Source organism: Triturus cristatus, chromosome 8, assembly GCF_964204655.1.
Source record: "Triturus cristatus chromosome 8, aTriCri1.1, whole genome shotgun sequence".
Classification (NCBI taxonomy): domain Eukaryota; kingdom Metazoa; phylum Chordata; class Amphibia; order Caudata; family Salamandridae; genus Triturus; species Triturus cristatus.
This window is the reverse complement of record NC_140591.1, coordinates 285,653,852-285,678,059: the sequence shown is the minus strand read 5'-3', so window position 1 is coordinate 285,678,059 and position 24,208 is coordinate 285,653,852. Positions and strand designations below refer to the sequence as shown.

Sequence of the window (24,208 nt, the reverse complement as noted above, 5' to 3'; positions counted from 1 at the left end):
AAATTAAATGCATGCCCAGCCAGTTGGTGGCAGGATCAAGAACTGTCTTCCAGGCTGCTGTTTTATCACTTTTGACAGATGGTTCTTGCGAATCATTTAGAAAGGCTACACCCTACCATTTCTCTCCACCCCACCAGAAATCACTCTTCTCCAACCGTGCCCTAGACATGGTACCGGTACGAGGCCACCAACCTCCTGTATTCCTTCCTGCAGAAAGACAAATTTGAAATGCTCACATTGGCTCAGATCCTTTCTGCACTGGGCCTGAGTTACCTGATGGTATCCATGGACTTGCAGGACATGTATTTGCATGCCTGTCCTGTAGTCCCACAGGTGTAATCTGCTGTTCAAAGCTTGCCAAGAGCATTTTTAGTTTGCTGTACTCCACTTCGACTTCACAAGCACCCCTCTGGTGCGTTCGTGAAAGTGATTGCAGTGGTTGCTGCCCATCTTTAGAGGTTCGAGATAAAAGTATTCCTGCACCTTGAAGCCTTAATTTTGAAGACTGGTTCACCACAATCCATTTTGGACCACCTCCAGATTACAGTGAACCTCTTGACATAGTTTGGGTTCGCTGTCAACTAACCGAAGCCCCACCTGACTACTTTGCAGAGGCTTCCATTCATTGGGCTGACATTGGACACAGTGGAGTTTAGGGTTCTCCCTCCACCGCAGTGAGTCCAAGGTAGGCGGAAATCCGATTTTTCAGGCTTGGCCTGGGATCATGGTGACAGTGCTCTGAGGCTTCTTGGCCTCTTAGTCTCCCACATTTTCCTTGTCCGCCTAACCAGGTAGCACATGCGTGGTCTATAATGGAATTTAAGTTCAGTCGACTCTGCATCAATGTATTTATTTATTGAATTTATAAAGTGTTCTGTCACCAACTGGTATCCTGGCCCTAAACCAATACCAATCCAGCCTCGGAGGAGACGCCTCAATAATATTAGTAGGGGCTGCTCAAGCAAATTTGGCCCAGCAGCAGGCCACTCTCCCTTTCATACCCAAAATAAACAGTTTAGTGGCATGTCCCTGTGGGGCTGGGGAGGTGGTCATCATGGGACTCTAGTCTCTGGCAAACCAGCCAGATCAGTTTGGGGGAATAGCGTTGCATTTGCCTAGCTCTGAAAACCACTTTGCTGTCTACTGGGGGTGGAGCTTGGGGGGAGGTTCTCACAGACATCACTACAGCCAAGGCAAAGTGGATTCCTGGGTCCCGCGTCTGGACGTTCTACAACGTTGGAAATGGTAGGGCTACTGTGGTATTTTTCTTATTGTGAACCACTTACCAGGGTTTCTGAATGCTAGAGTGGATGAACTGAGTAGAAAATGTCTAGCGGATAAAACGTGGCATCTACACCCTGAAGTGGCTCAGAAAGTCTTCTAACAGTCGGGAGGACTCTGGCTACAGTGCGACTTTTCGCCATTGTCGAACGTGCAGTGTCAAGAGTTTCACGCTTTGGAGTTTCAGCAAGTGCACTTGTTAAGGGGGACATTCCGATTGGAATGGAACACGGGACTCCTGTATGCCTCTCCACTCCAGCCTCTACTACCTAGAGTTCTGAAAAAGGTCAGGAATGACCAGACCCAACTCTTCCTTGTGGCACAAGATTGGACCAGGACAGTGTGGTACCCAGACATTCTGGACATGAACATGTGTTCTCAGATCAGGTTGTCACTTTGTGAGGACCTTTTGTCTGATTGAGAAGCACCCGTTGACTGCTTTTGCGCCCGTCTACTGAAGTGGTGAATGTCATCCTAGCCACCAGGCGCCTTTTCAGAAAGACCATTAGTGCTGGATGATGGGATAAATGTATGGTCTGGTATAGCATTCACAAGACTGACTCCTTAAAATCAAAGCTGTCAAACATAATTTTCTTTGTTTCAGCAAGGACCTGCAGTGAGCAGTATTAAAAGATTTGTCGTCCCTTTCGGAGTTTGCCAGACCAACCGTCCTTGTGTAAATTACCTGTTGTGAAGAGATTTATTAAAGGTTTGATACGTATGTGCCCTCCCAAGTAGTTTGGGATACCACAGTGGGGCTTTAGCTTGGTCTTGGCATTCTTTAGGGTGTAAGTTTTGCAAGCCTATGCATAGGTTTGATACATATGTGCCCTCCCAAATCGTTTGCGATACCACAGTGGGGCTTTAGCTTGGTCTTTGCTTTCCTCAGGGTGTATGTTTTGCAAGCCTATGCATAGTTGCTCACTGCATCTCTTGACTCTGAAGACTGTCTTCTTCACTGTTATTACATCAGCTCACTGCTAAGTGAACTGCGTAGGTGCATTGCCATGCAGAACATTTTCTGGGTTCAGTCTGGCACCTGGGGTCTAATCAAATGTCAGGAATCTCTGATTAGAGCATCCACTAGAAAGAGAGTTACTGCAGGTAAGTAACTTTTTCTTTGCCGCTCTGCACTTATGGCATGGGAATTCCCAAATCTTCATTGCGGCAAGAACATGAGTTCTGGCATCAAGATGGCAGTACATATGTTTAACACAGTGTTAATTGGACCAGCCAGCCTCTTTTTATATTCCCGGGTTAGGCCCATGTAGTGAAGCAGCTCATTTCTTACATTGTCCTCACGAATTACATTTCCATGCTGTGACCTTTTGCATCCATTTACATGCACAACAATGTTAAGTTCGTTTCTCTGAAACTAAACTTCTGTAGTAGGGGATCTCTGTGTATAGTCATAATCTAGTGAATAGTCCCGCCCATGTGCGCGGACCCCGGAGCAATACAAAATAATCTCTAAAAGGTGACAAATCATGCAGACCTGCATACACCTTTAAGAGAGAATTTAATTTAAAGACAGATAATGCAGCCTATACCCACAGGCTACACTGTCCAGTACTTCAACTAGAATTCCACCAAAATCCACAAACAGCACTGCCTGTCCAGCTTTTCTCCCCATAGGAAAAAACCCTGCCTCTACCAGCAAAAGCCTCTGGAATGATAGAGAGGAAGGAGTGGACAGACAAGCCCCATAGGCTGCCATTATGTGGCTTGGAACAGGATACTGTGCCTTTAAGAAAACTTTCCAGTTTTCCAGAACTTTCCCCAGTATCCCAGAATGCCCAGCAGGTCCCATTTACTTTCAGTTCTTTTTTCCGGCTCCTGCTAGCAGGACCCTGGAGCATTGAGCTCTACCTTTTTCAAGGTTTTTCATTGAGATTTTGGCAATTTTTGTCACTTTTTCTTGTGTTTAGTAGCTGGTACTGTCAACATGCCTGGCTTGTTCGACAAGTGCCCGGAATGTGGTCGAAAGAAGGCTAAAACTGACCCACACGAGGTGTGCATAGCTTGCCTTCCCCAGTCCCACGTGCCTGAAAGCTGTACCATCTGCCACTCGTTTTCAGCAAGAACCCTGAGGGACAGGATGAAGAGCAGGCTTCAAGCTCTGGAGGAGCGAAGACTGAAGGCACCAGGTGGGTCTGGAGGGGCTGATTTGGCCCATGCTGAGGCCTCTGGGGGGCTCCCCAGGGGCAGGAAGACCAGTAAGCGCTCCCGCTCCCCGTCGACGTCGAGGGCGTCGACGGCGACGTCGAGGAGGATGACCACCGTCTGTTCGCCGTCTCCCCAGGGCTCTGGGGAGAAGCGGCGTCGACGATCGCCGTCGAGGGACCTGAATAGGCCGCCGTCGACTACATCGGCGTCGTCGGCGACGACGCCGTCTTCGACTGCGTCCAGCGGTCGACGTCGAGAGAAGACCCGGCGTCGGCGTTCGGCGTCGAGGGGTCGCAGCTCGCCGTCGATGAAGAGAAGAAGATCGACGTCGAGAAAGCGAAGATCGCCGTCGAGGCGAAGATCGACGTCGAGAAAGCGAAGATCGCCGTCGAGGCGAAGATCGCCGTCGAGGCGAAGGTCGCCGTCGAGGCGGAGGTCGCCGTCGAGGCGGAGGTCGCCGTCGAGGCGGAGGTCGCCGTCGAGGCGGAGGTCGCCGTCGAGGCGAAGGTCGCCGTCGAGGCATAAGTCGACGCCGAGGAGGAGATCGACGCCGAGGAGATCGACGCCGAGAAGATCGCCGTCGAGGCACAGGTCGAGGTCGAGGTCGAGGAAGAGAGAGTCGCCGGGATCGGTGTACTCAGCGGTGTATACCCCGCCTCGGAGGTCTCCGTCGCCTCCTCCTCTCCCACCTCTGCCACCGCCTCCTCCTCCACCTCCACCACCACCACCACCACCGCCACCTCCTCCACCACCGTCTCCACTTCCTCCACCGCCTCCTCCGCGGCCGCGGACTCTGTCTCCGCCACCCCGGCCTCTGTTGCTGCCAAGCACTCCTGCGGTGCCGCCGCCGGTCCCCCCGAGGTCGGTTTCCCTTCCACGGTACCCGACTCCGCCGCAAGGGACCCCGAAGCCACGACGCCCACGGTCGCCTGGACCAGCGAGACCGGCGGACAGGCCTAGGCCGAAGAGGTCGCGCTCCCGCTCTCACAGGAGGCGACGATCGCGGAGCCGAGGGCGATCCTCGTCAGACTCTAGACGACGCCGCAGAAGGTATAGGTCCAGGTCGCGCTCCTCGGACAGGGACCTTTCCCCGACGCTGTCGGACTCCCCGGGGACTAGGGTGTCGCCGGTGGACGACTTGGTCTCGTTCCAGGAGGTGCTGTTGCGAGGGGCTGCGAAGCTGAATATCACGGTGACGGTTCCAACACCCACGACGTCCGTGATATTTGAGACGCTTCATAAAAGACACTTGTCTCGCCCCCTCCTGCCTCTCGTGCCTGGACTGGTGGAACCAGCTTTGGAACTGTTCCTCACTCCCGCAACAGCGAAGGCCGCTCCGTCCAGGCTCATGAAGAAATATAGGGCCCCGGAGTCGGATCCGTCATTCTTGAGAGGGGACCCGAAACCGGATTCGGTTATCGTGACGGCGGCGAGAAAACAACATGCGACCGCCCCGGCCTCCACGGTGCCACCGGACAAGGAAAGCCGCTGGCTGGACTCTGCGGGCAGGAAGGTGTGTGGTACCGCTGCCACCACGATGAAGGCGGCGAGTGCAGGGGCGTTGTTGGACCGTTACGACTGGGCCCTGTGGGAATCCCTGCAGCAATATGCGGACCTCCTGCCACGAGACAAGAAGGAGGACTTCTTGGAGACGGTGCGCGAAGGCATGCTGGTTTCTAACCAAACGATCAGCGCAGCAGCGGATATATCGCTATTGGCCGCCCACGCCTACTGTCATGGCGTCCACCAGCGGCGCCATTCCTGGTTGCGCCTGACGTCCCTCAAGCCGGAGGCGCAGCAGAGAGTGGCCAACCTGCCCTTCTCGGGGGAAACCCTGTTCGGGAAGCATGCGGACGATGAAATGGCCCGCATGAAGGCTGAAGCGGAAACCCTGATGGCTGTCGGGTTAGAGAAGGCCGAGAAAAAGAAACGACCGTTCCAGAGGAGGTTCGGGTCGTCGGGCCGAGGGCGTGGGCAGGGCTCGGGACAGCAGCAGCCACAACAGCAGCAGTTCCGCAAGCCCTTCCAGAAGCGCCAGAGGGGTAGAGGTGGCCAGCAGGCTACTACCACAAACAAGGGCCCGGCCGGGTCTCGGCCCTGAGCTGTTACTTCCCCCTCAACCGTTACCCACTCCAGTGGGGGGAAGCATTCGATTTTTTCCGGCAGAGTGGAGAAAAATTACTCAGGACAAGTGGGTGCTGAATATTGTTTGCAATGGATACAGTCTTCGGTTCATCAGCCCGCCTCCAGCGATTCCGCCGGTCAGCTCTCGCTTCCAGCTGAGGGAGCTCCAGGCGGAGGCAGACATCTTGTTGAGAAAAAAGGCGGTAGAAGAAGTACCTTTGTCTCAAAGGGGAAGAGGTCTGTACTCTCGGTTCTTCCTCGTTCGCAAGAAGGACAAGAACGAGTTCAGGCCCATTCTGGATTTGCGACAAGCAAACAAGTGGATTCGCAGAGAAAAGTTTCGCATGCTATCATTGCACCAGATTTACCCTCAGCTGCAACGGGGAGACTGGCTCTGTGCCATAGATCTACAGGATGCGTACTTCCATGTGCCCATAGCGCAGAAGCACAGGAAGTTCCTGCGATTCCAAGTCGGCGCCAATCACTATCAATACACAGTACTGCCATTCGGGCTAAAGTCTGCTCCCAGGACTTTTTCGAAGTGCATGGCGGTGGTGGCGGCACACCTGCGGAGGAACAAGGTGTTTGTCTACCCGTATCTGGACGATTGGCTGATCAAGGCGTCATCCTTCGAGGAAGCGCAAGAACACTTCCGTTGGACGTGCGAGCTCTTGAACAAGCTGGGGTTACACGTCAACATGTCCAAATCAGTCCCATCTCCGGTACAGTGCATACAGTACCTGGGGGCCTCCATAGATACGCGGTCAGCAAGCGTGTCTCCTTCGGAGGAGAGACGGTTATCACTCCTTCGGAAGGCTCAGGACCTCAGGACTGCTCCATCGACGACTGTGAGGAAGGTGTCGTCTCTACTGGGATCGATGGCCTCCTGTATCTTCCTCACTCCGCACGCACGTCTGCAGATGCGACCACTGCAGGAGTGCTTGGAGGATCAGTGGGATCAGAAGACAGGTTCTTGGGACGACAAGATCCGACTGTCTCTACATGCTAGTCAGTCTCTGAAGTGGTGGTGTTCGGCGGAAAACCTCCTCAAGGGGGTTCCCTTCCACAAGGACATTCCCACGACGAATGTGGTGACGGATGCTTCTCTCCAGGGCTGGGGTGCGCATTCCGGGGACCTGCAGATTCAGGGGAAGTGGTCTCCTTTGGAATCGACGTACCACATCAATTTCCTGGAACTCAGAGCTGTCTTCCTGGCACTGAAGGCTTTCCTTCCGTCCTTCCAGACCAACTCGCTGCTGATACAGACGGACAATACAACCACGATGTATTACCTCAACAAGCAGGGGGGGTCGAGATCGCGCACTCTGTCGCAGGAGGCGCAGGCGATCTGGCGCTGGCTGCTGGCCCGAGGATTGACGATCACGGCCACGCATCTGCCAGGGGTGCAGAATGCTCAGGCGGACGCCTTGAGCAGGCTGATTCAGGAAAACCACGAATGGGTCATAAACGACGAAGTACTAGGAGAAGTCTTCGCAAGGTGGGGGACTCCAGACGTAGATCTGTTCGCCACCGCCGAAAACAGCAAATGCCGAGACTTCGCATCCAGGTACTACCAGCGGGGGACGCTGGGGAATGCGCTATGGATCGATTGGTCGAACAGCTTTCTGTACGCTTTTCCACCCATTCCCCTGATTCCGGCGGTGCTCATCAAGTTGTCCCAGTCCAGTGCGCGGATGATCCTGATCGCCCCGGAGTGGCCCAGGCAGTGGTGGTTCACGGACCTTCTTCACCGGTCTCTCCTTCCTCACATGCGGTTGCCGTGCAGGCCGGACCTTCTCACGAAGTTCGGGGGGCGGATGGTGCACCCCAACCTCTCGTCTTTGAGTTTGGCGGCATGGCTCCTGAAATAGTGCAATACGGTCATCTGAATCTACCAGACGATTGTATGGACATTCTGAAGGAGTCTAAGCGACCTTCCACTAGGACATCCTATGCTTACAAGTGGAAGAGGTTCTGTATCTGGTGTAAGTCCAAGAACTTTGATCCAACAACATGTAAGGAAGATGTCATCCTTCCATACCTTTTGCATCTGGCGCAGTCTGGCCTTAATTTCCAGTCCATTAAGGTTCATCTGGCTGCTTTGACTGCTTACAGGAAGTGCCCTTCACAGACGTCCTTCTTTCAGATTCCTGTGGTCAAGGATTTTTTGGAAGGCTTGAAGAAGGTGTTCCCTCCTGTCAGACTTCCCTCGCCTTCTTGGGACTTGAATGTGGTGCTGTCCAGACTGATGAGAGAGCCTTTTGAACCTATTCACAAGGCTTCATTGCAGCACCTATCCTGGAAGGCGGCGTTCCTAGTGGCCATTACATCGGCTCGCAGGGTGAGTGAACTTCAGGCATTATGTTGTCAAGAACCTTATACTGTGTTTCATGCTGCTAAGGTTGTGATGCGTACTCACCCTAAGTTCCTTCCTAAGGTTATCTCTGACTTTCATGTCAATCAGACCATAACTTTACCTACGTTCTTTCAGAATCCCTCTTCACCAGCGGAAAGGGCTCTCCATTCCCTGGATGTCCGAAGGGTGTTGAAATTTTATCTGGATAAGACCAAGGATATTCGTAGGTCTGACCAATTGTTTGTTATTATGGCTCAGTCAGGACTGGTCTTGCGACCTCTAAGCAGTCCATCTCTCGGTGGATTGTGTCCTGCATACAGTTGTGTTATCAAAAGGCTAATAAGACCTTAGGGGGTAAACCTAAGGCTCATTCCACCAGGGGCAAAGCTGCCACGACGGCTTTGCTGCGTAATGTTCCGATTGCGGAAATCTGTAAGGCGGCCACTTGGAAGTCGGTCCATACCTTTGCTGCGCATTACTGTCTGGACTCGGATGCCAGGGCAGATGCTCAGGTTGGGCAGGCTTCGCTGCGAAATTTGTTCGCACAGTAGTGGTTGTGTCTTATGTGTTCTCCACCGCTTTTGTTGTGTGGGGATGGGCTTGCCATTCTATTCACTAGATTATGACTATACACAGAGATCCCCTACTACAGAAGGAGTAGTTTCTTTTCTGTAACTCCAGTTCTGTAGTAGGGGTATCTCTGTTATAGTCATAAGCGCCCGCCCTCCTCCCCGGTGGAGAGATACTTATTCATATGAAGAATGCTACAGGTCTGGCGTGCTACGCTTTCAAAAAGAACTGAAAGTAAATGGGACCTGCTGGGCATTCTGGGATACTGGGGAAAGTTCTGGAAAACTGGAAAGTTTTCTTAAAGGCACAGTATCCTGTTCCAAGCCACATAATGGCAGCCTATGGGGCTTGTCTGTCCACTCCTTCCTCTCTATCATTCCAGAGGCTTTTGCTGGTAGAGGCAGGGTTTTTTCCTATGGGGAGAAAAGCTGGACAGGCAGTGCTGTTTGTGGATTTTGGTGGAATTCTAGTTGAAGTACTGGACAGTGTAGCCTGTGGGTATAGGCTGCATTATCTGTCTTTAAATTAAATTCTCTCTTAAAGGTGTATGCAGGTCTGCATGATTTGTCACCTTTTAGAGATTATTTTTTATTGCTGCGGGGTCCGCGCACATGGGCGGGACTATTCACTAGATTATGACTATAACAGAGATACCCCTACTACAGAACTGGAGTTACAGAAAAGAAACTACTCCTTGTTTAACATCTCGCTTCACACAACATTATCACAATGCCCTGAACATCATGCACAAGGTCTTGTTCCTTACTACGTACAAATGTCATCACTGTCTTCATCCACGAAGCGATAGGGCTATCTAAATAGCCACAACATCACTAATCTATGTGTACATCGGAAGGCTGCTTTCTATTATAAAAGATGAGCATCCCGATAGATTAGCAGAGGAGGTACTTTTGCTGACACAGGGGTTCCTTGCATGCCTAGAAATCACCATGCAGCGGTCTTACATCTTGTGAGGGGTGTCCAGTTTATTATCAAGACTGGGTCCTTCACTTTATTCCATCAGGTAATGGGGTTGAATCGTACCGTGATGGGATTCTTGGCTCTACATCTACACACTCTAGGTACACTCAGAATAGGATTCGCATAGTAGGAGTACGCTAAATTACTACCTTGTTTATATGCTTGCATATATACAACTGTTTAGCATCATGGTAGAACTATATCTACTATTTACTTTGTTGGTGCTTGTTTATCTGCTTCTGTCTACTAATTGCAACACACATATTTTATGCAAGAATAACGTTGGTTCAATAAATATTATTGAAAACGTCCCACTGTGTATTCTCTGTATATTTCTCTGGGAATAAGTGAGCTTGAGTGACTGAGCGAAAGGTTCTGTACTGTTTTCACGATTCTTGAGGAATCTGGGTTGTCTTGTTCAGTGGTTGAAGAAACTATTCACTCTTTTGTAGGTTAGGAGGGGGTTTACGGTGGCACTCTGAGCTGGCTGATCTGTATGCCAATATATCCTGTGGGGGTGTCTGGAATCAGTCTTGACACCAAGCCCTTAGTTTATGTTCTTAACAATGAGCAAGTCCTACTGATTGGCAGGAACTACACGATAATCTAGAGTAGCCGAAACTGAATCGACCTGTAAGCCGCAACTCAGAGTCCTGTATTCCTGCACTTGAGAGCCTGAGTAAGATATGCCTATAAAAACCTGAGGCTGCACGATCCCTGCTTGCTGGACTGCACCCTATCACGCCCTGACCGCGCTAGATTTTTCTACCAATACCTTAGCTAGCATCTGCCTCTGTGTGACTTTCATTTAAAAAAGGCCTGCAATTTTGCTTTTCTTGTTCTCATCGTCATAGCGCTGAAGTTGGTACCGCAAATTTTGTATCTGAATTTAAAAAAACAAGACTCTCCAGGTCTGTGCCAAATGGGGCCTGCATGATCCACACTGTAGCAACCTTGCAAAAACAGTCCATTCTGTCTGCACAAGTCTACCTGCACTTAGCTATGGTTGCTAACATATTTGTCACCTGTTTTCAAAATGAAGGAATGTATATCTAGCTCAATCAATCAGGGATTTGTAAAGCGTGCTACTCACCTGTGAGGGTGTCAAGGCGCTGATGGGGGTGGGGGGGTATGCAGATCCGTTTTAGCCGAAGAGCCAAGTCTTGAGGGTGTTCTTGAAGGTGTTCAGGGAGAGGGCGCGTCCGATGTCTGTCGGTAGCTCGTTCCCGGTTTTGGCTGCAATGTGGGAGAACGATCTTCCATCTGCTCGGGCTCTGTGGTTGCATGGGGTTTCAGCTAGTGTGAGGTTGGCTGATTGGAGGTTTCTTTTGGGCATGTCGAAGTTTATTCTGTCATTGATGTATTTGGGTCTGCTGTTGTGCAGGCATTTGTAGGAGAGGGTGAGTATTTTGAAGATGACTCTTCTCCACGGGGAGCCAGTGGAGTCTCCGCAGGTCTTGGCTGATGTGTTTGTGCCATGGGATGCCGAGGACAAGTCTGGCTGTTGTGGTCTGTATCATCTGGAGTTTGCAGAGTAGGGATTTGTTGATGCTGGCGTCGAGAGCGTTTCTATAGTCGAGTTTGCTGGTGATGAGTGCGTGGGTGACAGTCTTCCTTGACTCAGAGGGGGATCCATTTGAAGGTCTTTCGAAGGATGCGGAGGGTGTTGAAGCACCTGGAGGTGACAGTGTTGACCTGTCGGGTCATGACGAGTGATGAATTGAGTACGATGCCGAGGTTTTTGGCGTGGTCTGAGGGGTAGGCTGGCTTCCGAGGGCGGGGGTGGTTCCGAGGACAAGGACTTCTGTCTTTTCGGCGTTGAGTTTTAGGCAGTTGTTGGTCATCCAGACTGCGACGTCTTGCATTGCTCTCTGGAAGTTGAGTTTTGCGGTGGCGGGGTCCCTGGTGAGGGAGAGGATGAGCTGGGTGTTGTTGGCGTAGGAAACTATGTTGAGGCCATGATGTCTGACGATGGCTGCAAGGGGGGGCCATGTAGATGTTGAAAAGGGTCGGGCTCAGTGATGACTCCTGTGGGACCCCGCAGGTGATTGCAGTGGGGGCGGAGAGGAAGGGTGGTAGTCTGATTCTTTGGCTTCTTCAGGTGAGGAACGATCGGATCCAGTTCAGGGCAGTTCCTTATATGCCGGCGTCGTGTAGTCTGTCGGTTAGTGTGCAGTGAGAAACTGTGTCGAAAGCTGCGGACAGATCGAGGAGGATGAGGGCTGCGGAGTGGCTTTGATCCAGGAGGGCGCGGATGTAGTCTGTAGCGGCGAGTAGGTGCTGTGGTTGCTTCAGAATCCGTATTGGGACGGGTTGAGGATGGCGTTCTCTTCGATGAATTGTGGCAGTTTCCTGTTGACTGCTTCCTCTGCCACCTTGGCTGCGAAGAGGAAGAGCGAGATGGGCCGGTAGTTCTTGAGGTTGGTGGGGTCGGCCGTGAGCTTCTTGAGTAGGGGTCTGACTTCTGCGCGCTTAGAGTCGTCAGGGAAGGTGCCTGTTGTGAAGGTGGTGTTGATGGTCTGTTGTAGTTCGGGTGTGATGGCGTCCGCGGCCCTGTGGTAGATGATGGGTGGGGGGCAGAGGTCGGTGGGACCCCTCCAAGTGGATGCCTTTCATGGTCGTGGCTGTGTCCTCGGTCGTGATTGGTGTCCAGTTGGAGATGGTGGGCTGGCAGGCGTCTGGTGGGCGGGGGGGCGGCTGCGGCGGCTTTTTGGTGGTCGACGAAGTTGTCGTAGTGTCCTGATCTTGAGGTGGAAGTAGGTTCCAAGCTTGTCGCAGAGGTCTTGGGGTGGGGTGATGTCTGTGGCTTCGCTGCGTGGGTTGGTGAAATCCTGAATCGCCCTGAAGAGTTCCTTGGAGTTGGCAAGAATTTTGTTGTGGATGAAGTTAGTTTTGGTTGTTCTGATTTGGTTGTGATAGTCCGTGATGGTGTGCTTGTAGGTGGAGTAGTTATTGGTAGTCTTTGTGTTCCTCTAGTTCTTCTCCAGACGTCTGCAGGTGCGCCTGACTTCTTGGAGATCGGTGGTGAACCAGTTTGCTTTCCTGGGACGCTGTTTGCTGGGGTTGTGTAGCGGGGCAAGCATGTCCGCGCAGCTGGAGATCCAAATGTGGAGTCCTGTGGCTGCTATGTTTGCGTCGGATGTCCAGTTGGGGGTGTCGAACTAGATCTCTTCAAGACCTCTTATGAATACAGTACAATTAAGTGCCAACCAAATCCATAACCATTACATCAATCAGTACTGAGTAAGTCTAGACTTTTTGTGCACCATTAAGAGATAATTCAACTCTGAGATTGGTGAAGTTACCACTGCTGTGAGCCAACTCCATCACCATTATATCGTTTCTCATACCTTTACAGCAGGAATCATAAGAGATGGGGCAAATACCAAAACTAGGGAATATTAAAAGAACAAAGGCCACGTTGTGATTCCAACCTCTACAATCAAGGAAAAACGTTAGCCAAACCTATCATGAAAAGATCATCATGAAGAAGTTGGCAGCCAAGAAGTAGTTAATGTTGGCTTCTTGTAGGGAAGCAACTAGACTGATGCATCCAGATTTCCATTCTGAAAGACAGCCCCTTCCCACCACACTTGGAATTAGAATAATGCTAGCACAATTTAGCTCTCATTCTGATGCTGATATTCTTTCTAGGGCCTCAAGCAAGCCAACTAATACAGTCCCGAAACGAGCAATCATGCATAAACACACTAACATGGTAATATCTGACTGGAAGAAAGAGGATTACAAAAAAACCATATATATATATATATTTGTGAGAGACTGCATAAATTGTGGAGGGAACGCAACTACCTGTTGAGATCTGTTGCATACATAGATTAGATTATGGTGTATTCCCAGTTTGCCCCCTTTAGCTCCAGTTATCTCCCTGAGGTAAGTTGGAGGTTGCAAAACTAACCCGAAATGCTGGAATGACTGTATATTAACTATAGAGATCCATATAATATATCTAAGGGAGTTTACAAGTATTTTGATCGTTACTAGGCAGCACTATGGAGTCATCCTAATGCACTACTTTAGTATGCATTGCTGTTCAAGGGCAATATTCCTAATTAGTTTTATCTAGCCCACCGCATTAATATGCATTAATGTATGTGATGTGGCTTGTAAATGTGGTAATCAATGCTTTGTTTTGCTTTCAAAGTTTAAAGTCTGCATAGAACTGAATGTGCTCATTTTTTTCCTAGTAGCTCTTTATTGAAATTTAGATGTAAATGCATGTGTTACCATCAATACAACATTATCGGGTAACAAACAGTTTCATCCATTATATCCGCTATACAGTTCTAGACTTTATGATGCTGACCATGTAAGCTGTAGTTCTCCACATAGCCAAACGAGCATCTCCTTTGTACAACACAGAACTGTATTACCTAGGACACAGACAGAGAGAGAGAGCATCAATGTATGTCCTTCTCCGCCAGAGCCTACAAGGGAGTCCTATGGAAGGCAACCCACATGAAGCCTCTGGCTGGAAGGGGCCCATGTGTGTTTCAGAGGGATCTGTAATGTGATGGCATAACCAACCATGCAAATCAATTCTGTGTGTGTGGTGCCCAGTGGGGTAATAAAGGATATTGCTGGGTAGGGAATAGTGGGGGTTGGCAGGAAGAGCTGGGATATCAATTCCTCTCAATGTTGGACCCAGGGGTGAGAAGAGATGCAGTCTCCCAAGGAGGAGCAAGCTCATCTTCGTCATCTACCGGAGTTTTCCAGAGAGAAATTGCCCACGCCCAGTTCCTCATTATGGTGTTGATGGAAGCTCAGTGGCACCATGTCCAACCCACCCCATAGGGCCGGCAAATGGCAGTGAGCACTTGTCCAGATTTCAGGGAGGGCTGTCGTTTGTCTTGGTGTGTACTTGGCAGTGTTTCACAGGCATCCAGCTAGGGCGGCACCCCCCGCTGCATGGGCAGCATTCTCCATGTTACCGCTTTAAAGATCCTTCAGCCAGAGTGCCAGTGGATCGTGGACTTCCAGTCCATGGGTATACGGCACTTCAATAGTCGGAACACCAAGTCAAGAAACCTGACCTCATATCTATCCTTTCATGTCTGTGTGGTCAGGCCGAGGAGGTAGAGCAGTGGAGCGAACTGCAGGGGACAGTCCAATATGTCCATCAAGGCCTGAGCAGCGTCTCCCCTGTACCTGGCAATCTCCGGGTTGTCCCACACCATGTGTTAAAAATAAGAAACTGCCTTTACAACGCGGGCTGAGCCACGTGTGCGGTTTCCCCGTAAGTGTAACGCGCTTGCCTGAAGCACGCATCTACCATGCATATGCGTGGTTAAGGCAGATATCGATTTAGTGTCCGGATGGGCGGGGAGAGGAACAGCAAGCGTAAGAACAGGAAGCTCTGGACACGAACAGGTAAGTTGGGGTGGCGGTCAGTTTTAGGGCTCAGGGCGGGGGAACGTATTTTTAAGGGCTGAGTTTGGGGGGACTTTATAAGGGTGGGTCTCAGTTTTAGGGCGCAGGGTGGGGTCAGTAGTTTTGTAAAGGGGGCAGAGTGTTAGGCCTTGGGCGGGGGAAGGGGTAGGGGTAGTTTTAAGGGCAGGGGTATGTTTTAGGGCTCAGGGCAGGGGGGTTGGGGTCGGTGTCATTTTTGGTAGGGGGCAGGGTTTTAGGCCGCGGGGAGGGGGAAGAGCTAGTTTTAAGGGCAGGTTCGGTGTTAGGGCTCAAAGTGGGGGCAGAGGTAGGGGTGATAGGATTTTAGGGCTTATGGAGGGGCGGGGGTGTCGGGGTAGTGGTAATTTACCACGCATATCCCTTTAGCAAACATGCCTTTACAACAAAATTCGTTGTAAAGGCATACGTGGTAAGGAATGCGTGGTTAAGATCCTTTTTGTTGGGACCGCGTTGTAGAGGCATGTGTGGTTCTGTAATGCGCTAGTCTGTCAAACAACCGGCAAAAATCGGACGGGACAGTTGGAAAAATACTGTATAGGCGCATTGGGGTCAATTATGATTGGTGGACATGGTTAAATTGGGTGTACTTCAGGCGGGAGTTCCTGGCGACACCTGCACCTGTTCCAGTGCACCTGTCCATTTTGCATCAGTGAACTCCTGGCCCAGGGATAGAGTCCACCTGTCCCTGAGAGCCTCGAGAGACGGCATACGAAGTTCTAGCAATCCATCATAAAGCAGTGTGATTGCATGCCTACTAGTTCCGTGTCCTAACAGCACCTGAAGCAACGAGGATGTGGCCGGCTCTGCGCCATCTGGCCCCCCCACACTGCCCCAATGGCCACAGCCAAGGCATTATATTGTAAAAATTGTCCTTCATGAGTTTCTTGCCTCTCCCATAAGTCTTGGAAGGATATCCGAAGTCGATACAGATCTCCAAATTGGAGATCGTCCACTTCCTTCCACGCACCTATGTCATGACAAACTGCCATCTCCTGGAGCACCCACACCACCAGAGCAGGTGTGACATTTCCGGGCCGCTGCGAGGAGTCACATATTTACCCTAGCAAGATTAAGCCACTCTAGCGAGACACCCCTCCCGCTGAGCCCTAGTCATTTGTTTGAGACATTCCAGAATATTCCTTCCCCCTAGGTCCCTCAGGACACAAGTCCGCTCCGGATTGGGACCTGCCACAAGTCACCACATGAGCTACTGCAGTTGGGCGTCTGCATAATAGAGTTTGTACTGCCAGATGAGACCAGAGTACTAGGGGCCTTTCCGCTCCGCTTCAGGAATTTTGTGCAGTGGAAAAAGGCAGGACTTAGCCCAATTCAACCAGAGACAGATACTCCACTGAAGAAGTCCGGTGCCTCCATTTCATAAGGATCTCAACGGTAAGCTCTAGGAAACACCAGCGCACCGTCCACATAAAGTGAGCTCACCTCTCATCAATCACTGCTCTGCATGTCCAACTGCGATCCTCGCTGGCAAAATAGGCCCGCCAGTGGTGCCAGAGCGGAGATGACTTGAAACTTAATCGGTCTCGCCTTTGGGACTTTATATGTATTTAGCTATGCAGCACATTAGCCTGGGTGGTGAAACATCTACTGTTCTTTAACATGGAGGGAAAGTAAGCACCAAACTGCATGACACACCAGGTATGGGAACACATGGAGAGAAATATTGCCTTTCAGCGGGAAATGGTATAGTCCTAAGCTCCATTTTTAATATAAAATCAGGTGCTTCGGTGGTCATATCACTGAAAATACAAGATTTGAAAAAAATATATTGTCTATGGGTACTCGTGGGAGACAATTTCTATGGACTGGAATCTAGAGAATGCTAAAGTGATACTGGTATTTTACTGACGTCTGCTGGTCGTTTTCTATCAAGAAAGTTAAATAGAGGCAGCTGCCAGAAAATGTTTTAAAAAGAAAGTCCCTCAGCCGAAAGCAATTCTGATATTTTACTGACCTCTACTGGTCGTTTTCTATAAAGACAGTTAAATAGAGGCAGTTGAACACAAAAAAGTCTCTAAGCGGAAACAGACAAGACCTAGGGCTAATCTCCAGAGCCCACAAAGTACATACACATAGAAGTATATACTAAAGGATATACAAGAGGTCTCGAATGCTCGACCTAAATAGGGGCATCCCTGCCTGGTGGCTCTGTGCACCTTTAAGGCAACTAAGATTTCCCTGCCGGTACGTACTATAGCTACTGGTTCTGTATATAGTAGATCAATCCATTTCAGTATCTCTGGGCCTATGGCCGTACTTCACAGCACCACGCTTATATTGCCAGCCCAGGAAGTCAAAGGCCTTTTCAATGTCCAACGAAAGGACTATCCCTAAATGCACCTAGTGTGGCTACTCATCCTTAAGAGGAAAAACAACGCAGATTGAGAAAGGTATTCCTTCCGGGAATAAAGCCACTCTGCTCAGGGTGGACTAAACCTGTGAGGTGCAGTAACAGTTGGTTTGCGATTACCTTACTTAGAACTTTGCAGTACGTGTTAACTAAAGAAAGCAGTCAGTAGGATCACACCTCTTACCGGCCCTTATAGGGCTTTGGTAGCACGACGATCAATGGCTCTTACCTAGCTGACTGGAACACTTGCAGGAGCTTTGGGGTGAGTGTCGCTCGGTAAGCAGATTAGAACTCTATTGCATGCCAGAACACATCCCGCCTCCTGGCCCTCTCAAGGATATTTCTAAGCCATATTCTGTTTTGATGCAGAGGCCTCACAAAACCACTTTGAAGGCATCCCACTCTACTCCGGTACGACGCAGTGTGGTCGTTTACCTCAAAGTACTGGGTGACATGGGCACACACTGCCTCTCAAAACATTGCCTTCTGTAACACAGGAGCAGGCAGCATCCAGGTAGGGATTGAGGTCCAACACTTACCCCATGCCATCGCCAACAGGAAAGGGTTGTGTCTGGCAGGGAACGATCCAGGTATGCAGTCGTCCGGACAAATGGAATCCTTGCAGAATTACCCAGAAGGAAATTAATTCTAGTGGGGAACTGATGCATGTGAGAGAAGTGGGAGTATTTCCAGGCAACCGGGCTCAAGGAAAGCCAGATATGATGGAGCCTGTTGTGTGTCAGACAAACAGTAAAGGAGTGCGCAGTGCAGATCGTCAGTGTGTCAGGGAGAGGAGGGGTAGACCTGTCCATATCTGTGTCATAGACCATTAAAGACACACACGCTTGGTGCGTGTAAATCGTCAAGCATGACTGTGGTGAGGGAGTCAAAGAAATAGAATTTACCAACATTAGGTTAGGCACTTAGAGGGCAATAGGTGCTCCATCCTGATGCCCCTCTACTATCACATGTCGTCCCTCTGGTGCACAATCTGTAGGGGTACTATTGGCGCCACCCATATCTGCACCCCCCTGTGCAAAAGCTGAGTAAGCAGTTCCCACTATTTGACCCCTCTAGCAGCGCTGTAGACGTAGTGACTCCATCGCCGTCATATGCTTTTTCCTGGAGGTATGCTAGGTGAATGAGTCTGCGTTTCAGGTACGAATACACAAAATAACGTCTTTTAGGTGTACCCATCCCGCACTCATTCCAGGATGAGACATATATAGGGAGAGAACCAGCATCTCCTGACTCCAATACAGGGTGATAGAGTACCCTCTGCCCAAAGCCTGCGTGCTGTCCACCTCCCCTCCCCCCCCACCCACCTTCTGGCCCCTCAAGGAGCGCCACTATTTGAGAACGACCACCAGTATTATTTGCTTGGATTTGTAAGAGGGTCACTTTCTCCCGAAGGGCCTTCAGCAGAGATTTCACATCCGCCATAGATGGCCGTATTCTGGCAATAGCAGACTTGTTGGTCTCTACCCTGTCCCTCAAATCTGCCTGGTCAGCCCTATGTAGCTTCATCTCAACTGTCAATGTGTCCAACTTGCTGTCCTTGATGGCCCCCGGCTATTCCTCAAACCGATCCGTGGGAGACAGGCAGACCCACCATCTGGCCTTAGGGCACCCCCCAACCCCTGCAGCGCAGCCCCAGGCACAGGATAAGGTGCTTGTCCCCCAACTCCGGGCTCCCCTTTGTGCAGCTCTTTTTGACCATGGTGGCCAGGCCAGGCTCCCATGTTCGGGGCAGCAGAGCGAAGTGCCCCGTCTACACTCCTAGGGTGGGGCCCCAAGAGCCAGCACAACTGAAACACACCTCACCTACACAACCAGAGTTAGCAGGGTAACCTGGCAGGTGGAGCCAGCAGGAAAGTGCGCCAATCGGAGACGACTATGACATTTCCAGGCTCCACAGTCACTGGTGCAAGAAGGTCCCCCTAATCTTTCACAGGCCACAGCGGCCGGGGCCTCCACTGCCACCTGTTTACGTCCCCCAGAATGAAAGCACCAATGAGGCAGTTAGTCCGATTGAGGGGCCCCTCAGGATGCCATCTTTAGCAGGCGTGTTCTCTCACTCCCCGCACCCAAATGCCAGCCCAACAAGTATCGACTCTTAGCAGCCAGCACTGCAGAACAAGGGAAAACCCCGGCCATCAGGCCAACCCCCGCCCCCCACCCCCTCCCCCCCTCTCTCTCCTGGGTCCAGCAGGTCAAGACGAGATCGTGCCTCGTTCTGTACAGATGTCTGCTCATAATGGAAGGTGCCAGCCTATTGACTTCAAGTGAGGCCTCTCAGTCTAGTAGTGCTAAGATGGGGGTGGGGGAGGGAGGTGGTGAAAGGTTTTCGTGCCTCCCCCATTGGAAACATCCAATCTTGCCCAACTAAGGGCATCCCCCTTGTGTCCAGCACTCACCTCTAAGAAACTCACGGGGTCCTGGGCGCTGTCCGGCCGATGTCTCCACTCAGCTGCCCGCCGCCGCTCCATTTCCTCCGCTCAGTGCAGCAACTATCAGATTATTGAATGCAGGGGTTTGCACGGCCACAGTCATGCTCCAGACCTATTTCCAACCTCTGCCACCGCTGCATGGGTGAGGAAAGCCGTCCTCTGCACCTGCCGGGTGTAGGGTCCCGATGGTAGAGCCCCTGCTCGGGAGGTGGGGTTGAGTAGCGCAGCCTCTCAGCCGCTCCCCGTCAGTGTTCACCTGCTCCCACCAAGCCGAGAGCAGACACCTCCAGCGGTACTAACGGGCCGATAAATTCTGAATTAGGAAATTTGTGTTGTGGCTATTAATTTGCTCTTGATGCTGGACTATTTTTTTATTTATCATTTAATTTTTTATCTACCATAGTAAGCATTGTCAAATAGAATGCACCTTTTGCAGCTGGGGGTGAACAACACTACAAGTAGACTAGAAATCACATACTTAAATAGTACACAATAGTAGAATTGTGGTTTTTAAAAAAAAAAATTATTAACATTTGTGCATTTTTTGTTTCAGATTGACACCCAAGATTGGCTTTCCTTGGAGTGAAATTCGAAATATTTCTTTTAATGACAAAAAGTTTGTGATCAAACCCATTGACAAAAAGTCTCCTGTAAGTAGCAGTATTCTTCATATATGGAATGAGTGTGTCGGATTATCATCCATTTGTTTGTGCTCATTTTGAAATATGGCATTTTATTCTGTCCTTTATTTAGGACTTTGTATTTTATGCCCCTCGCTTGAGAATCAATAAGCGGATTCTGGCATTGTGTATGGGAAATCATGAGCTTTACATGAGGAGGAGGAAGCCGGACACTATTGAAGTGCAGCAAATGAAGGCTCAGGCTAGGGAGGAGAAGCATCACAAACAGATGGAGAGGTAAAAGGCTTATTGTTTTGCTGAACAGGTTCTGTAAAGTTAATTAAATCATTGTCCTTGTTATCTTGCAAAACTGATATACTACAGGATATTTATCCAGTTTGGAAGATGGATTTTGCAACATCTGCATTGGACATATATCATGAATTTAAAGTGGTAAGATCCAAGTCAGTGTACTTTTTTTTTTTTATACAGGATCTTAACGTTCCAAATAGCTTTTTCAGGAAAGGGTACAGATTGGATGCTGTGCTCATCACTCCTTTTTGTTTTTACAGTGCAATGTCTGAAGTGAACTTGCATCCATTTCTTTAAATATAGCCCTGAGGGATTTCAGATGGGGCTAAAATTTCAGAAATCTCTTGTGCAGTATGTCCATGTTCAGGCAGAATATCTCTCTAACATACAAAAAACACAAGGCACTCACAAATCTCTCTTCTCAAGCCGTACGCTTTGCAGGTCCGACCTGCGTCAGTTATTGTTAAATGTACTCTGAAATTAGTTTGAACCCCACTCTGTCTCTGGTGGGTGCTCTAGTCCTGTTTAGTTATTTGCACTGCCCACCTTGTAACACTATCCCCACTAATATGGCACATCTGTAGAATGAAATGTAGGGTGCTTAAAGCTAAAAAAAATTGTTACAATGGCTTTCTTACCATTGCACCAGGGTTTCGTTTCAGAGAACCCTATGGAGTTGTTTTTAGGATTTGGAGAAAATACCCAATGCTTGTGCAAAGATGTATAGTTTGCCAGCTTTTATTATCTATTTCCTTCTATAAAGCACACAAAATACTCAAATCTTTTTTTAATGACCTCAATCAAACTTTTTAATAGCATTCTGTTGGTACCATGTGTTGCTGTAGCTACAAATGATCTTCATACTCCTGCCATCTTGTGTTGGTGAGGACATATGCAAGTTGTTTTTCTAGGTCTCGCCTCGACGCAGCGCGATGCTCTGTCGCTAGCGAGATCTATTGTTATCGACTTGAGTCGGAAGGGGGACAGGACATGTGCACGCGCACAAAGGACTGCAGTTGTGCACGCTCACGGCGTGTCTTCAGCTTGCGCCCAGGACAGCAGATGTGCACACGCACGATCACATCTTTGCTAGCTACCGGGCTGCGCGCGACATCCTGAAGAGTCTTCTTTGACCCCTCCCACCTCCCAAACTGCATCGATGGCTGTGGCTCCCCTCCCAAAGAGTAACAAGCAGCAAAGGCCGTGGCCTTATATTTATTTGATACAACGCCCATAATGCTTGTTAGAGTGCTGCCAGGCCCCGGAGGCTCTGGTAAAGCCCACATCTGCATACAAGCTGCGGGTGCCCTCGTGCAAGAAGGACCTGGGAGAGAGCATGGAGGCGGACACTCACATCAGCGGATCCAACGTGAAGGTAAACGTTCACGGCGCCGTGTTTCACACCCCATCTTGCTGCATTTCACACCACACCCTGCTGCAGTTTCACCCACAGCTGCGCCGTCTTACCGGTAGACAGTGTATTTTCACCGGCATGGCTACAGGACAGTATCACCGACTTGAGATCGGACGGACAAAGCTCTACTTCCAGCACCAACGACAACATTTGTTACGTTGACAACTTCGCGCATGCTCCGTCCAGAAATGTACAAAGTCATGCCTGTCCGCCCATACAAGTGCAGACGAATCCATTTACAATAAGCGGAGGGGTAGGGAGGGATAGAAGAATAACCAATTCAACGCGAGGGGCTGTCGATCAGGAGGCTAGCCGTAAAACAATGTCATTTCTCACCATTTTTGAAGAACATAGAATTAGAAATGTGGTTTACTTGGTACAATCGCCACCCACTTCGATGTTAGATTCCGAAGGACGTTGGTGGATACTATTTTAACTGGAGCTGGAGTCGATAACAGAACAAGTTAAAGCTATATTTTGAGGGCTTGTTTTAAACAGTGTATGGGCTTTCTTCTGACAACTCGGCACGATGGTAATGGCGCCTGTGCATCTCCTTTTCACAATATGTGGCTCGCAATGGCGTCTGTGTTTTTTTTTTTTTTTTTTTTTTTTTTTTAAATGCGGGTTGTTTTTAATTGTGTACAGTGTTGTGACATCTGCTTTCTGCATTTTTTTTGTTTTCCCTTTGGTGATTTGCTTTAATTTTTTTTTCTATTATTTATTGGTGAAACTCCTATACAGACATTGGTTTCCTGTTTCCGTTGCGTTATTTCAAATGGGTGCTGCCTTCCAAAAGTAATTTTGTTGTTTGTTTTGGGGGCAGAGTAAAAATGCTCTTTTGAGAACCTGTTTAATGTCATTGAAGTCTCCTCCCAATTTCACGCACATAGAGCTAAAACAAGCATTTGCAATGCAATAGGTCTCACATTTACACAAGTTTAAGCTATTGGCATTGTAAATGTTAATGCCTTTTATTTGAGTATTAAAAACAAAACAGAAATAAAAGTTATTGTCATTCACAATGCCAATAGCTCAAACTTGCGTAAATGCGAGACCTATTGCACTGTAAATGCTTGTTATGAAAAAGCGTCAGTCACGAGATGTCTTGTGATTCCTTACTTAGCCCACAATGTAGTAGCCCAGAGACTCCACCTCAGATTTTTTACTTCCACCATTGAGTTTGAACTTTCCCAAACTCCTGGATGATCTTTGAAAACTCTGTACCAGCATCAAAAGAACACTACAGAATTTGTGACTTTGGCTTTGCCCTGCTCGACACTGTCCTCAAGGAAACGGGTCATATTGAGAAGGGACGGCTGTGGCAGAGTCTGTATGGAGAAAATGCCCTTCCAATTCTGCCCTAAAGACCGCACCAAATGTTCGTGGGATGACCAGACCGGAGTCGTCCTGCTCAGCGTGTAAGATGTTCAAGTACAAGAACACCATCAGGTACAGTCGCAAACACTGCTGGGCACACCAAAAGATGCAGCATCAAGAGGCACCCGATATGCTGTACCTTTTTGAACCCCAAGACATTCTGGGATCTGAATAAGAACAGTCTGGGCTGCTCACTGCTTGAGAGATGAGAAGAGAGCTTGAGTTCAGGCAACAGGGGATGCTCCTCTAAGGGGAGCAAAAAAACTGATGCTGCAAGTGGTTGTGGGGACAGCTGCTCAGTGTGGGATTGGCAGTTCATTTGAACTGCTATATAGACATGATCACTCTCACTGGGAGGAGATGGAGGAGTTGGTGAGACACTACTTGAAGCCTACTGTAAAAGGGGGCAAGAACTTGTCTTGGAACCGAAAGTCGAACACAAACATTTAGCATAACCTGGACTCCGTTGAGACTGACTCCAAGGAGATTGATACCAACATCCTGCTGAGACTCGACATCTGGATAGGCATCTTGGACTTTGGACCAGAAATCCAACAGCACCTCATCAATGCCCTGTTTGACAGAGAGCTACCATTGCACCCTCTGGTTCACCTATGCTCAAACAAAATATAAAGGACTCCGACTGCTAAGGCCCATGGCACATTGCAGACAAGACACTCAGGTCTGCCTTTATCCAAAAGTAGGTGAGAGGAGTTCCCAAATCATTTAGTCCTACCCATAGGCAGGAATAATAACCAC

The 24,208-nt window shown here is 49.5% G+C and overlaps 1 protein-coding gene across 1 annotated transcript in view; it reads left to right on the top strand.

Moving 5' to 3' along the window:
* RDX (radixin) overlaps positions 1-24,208 on the top strand; it is a 573,297-nt gene that overhangs the window by 271,087 nt on the left and 278,002 nt on the right. The window contains exons 8-9 of the mRNA XM_085621534.1: positions 20,280-20,376; positions 20,480-20,643. Of these exons, the coding sequence (XP_085477660.1) occupies positions 20,280-20,376; positions 20,480-20,643 (261 nt within the window). The remainder of the gene's footprint in view (positions 1-20,279; positions 20,377-20,479; positions 20,644-24,208) is intronic.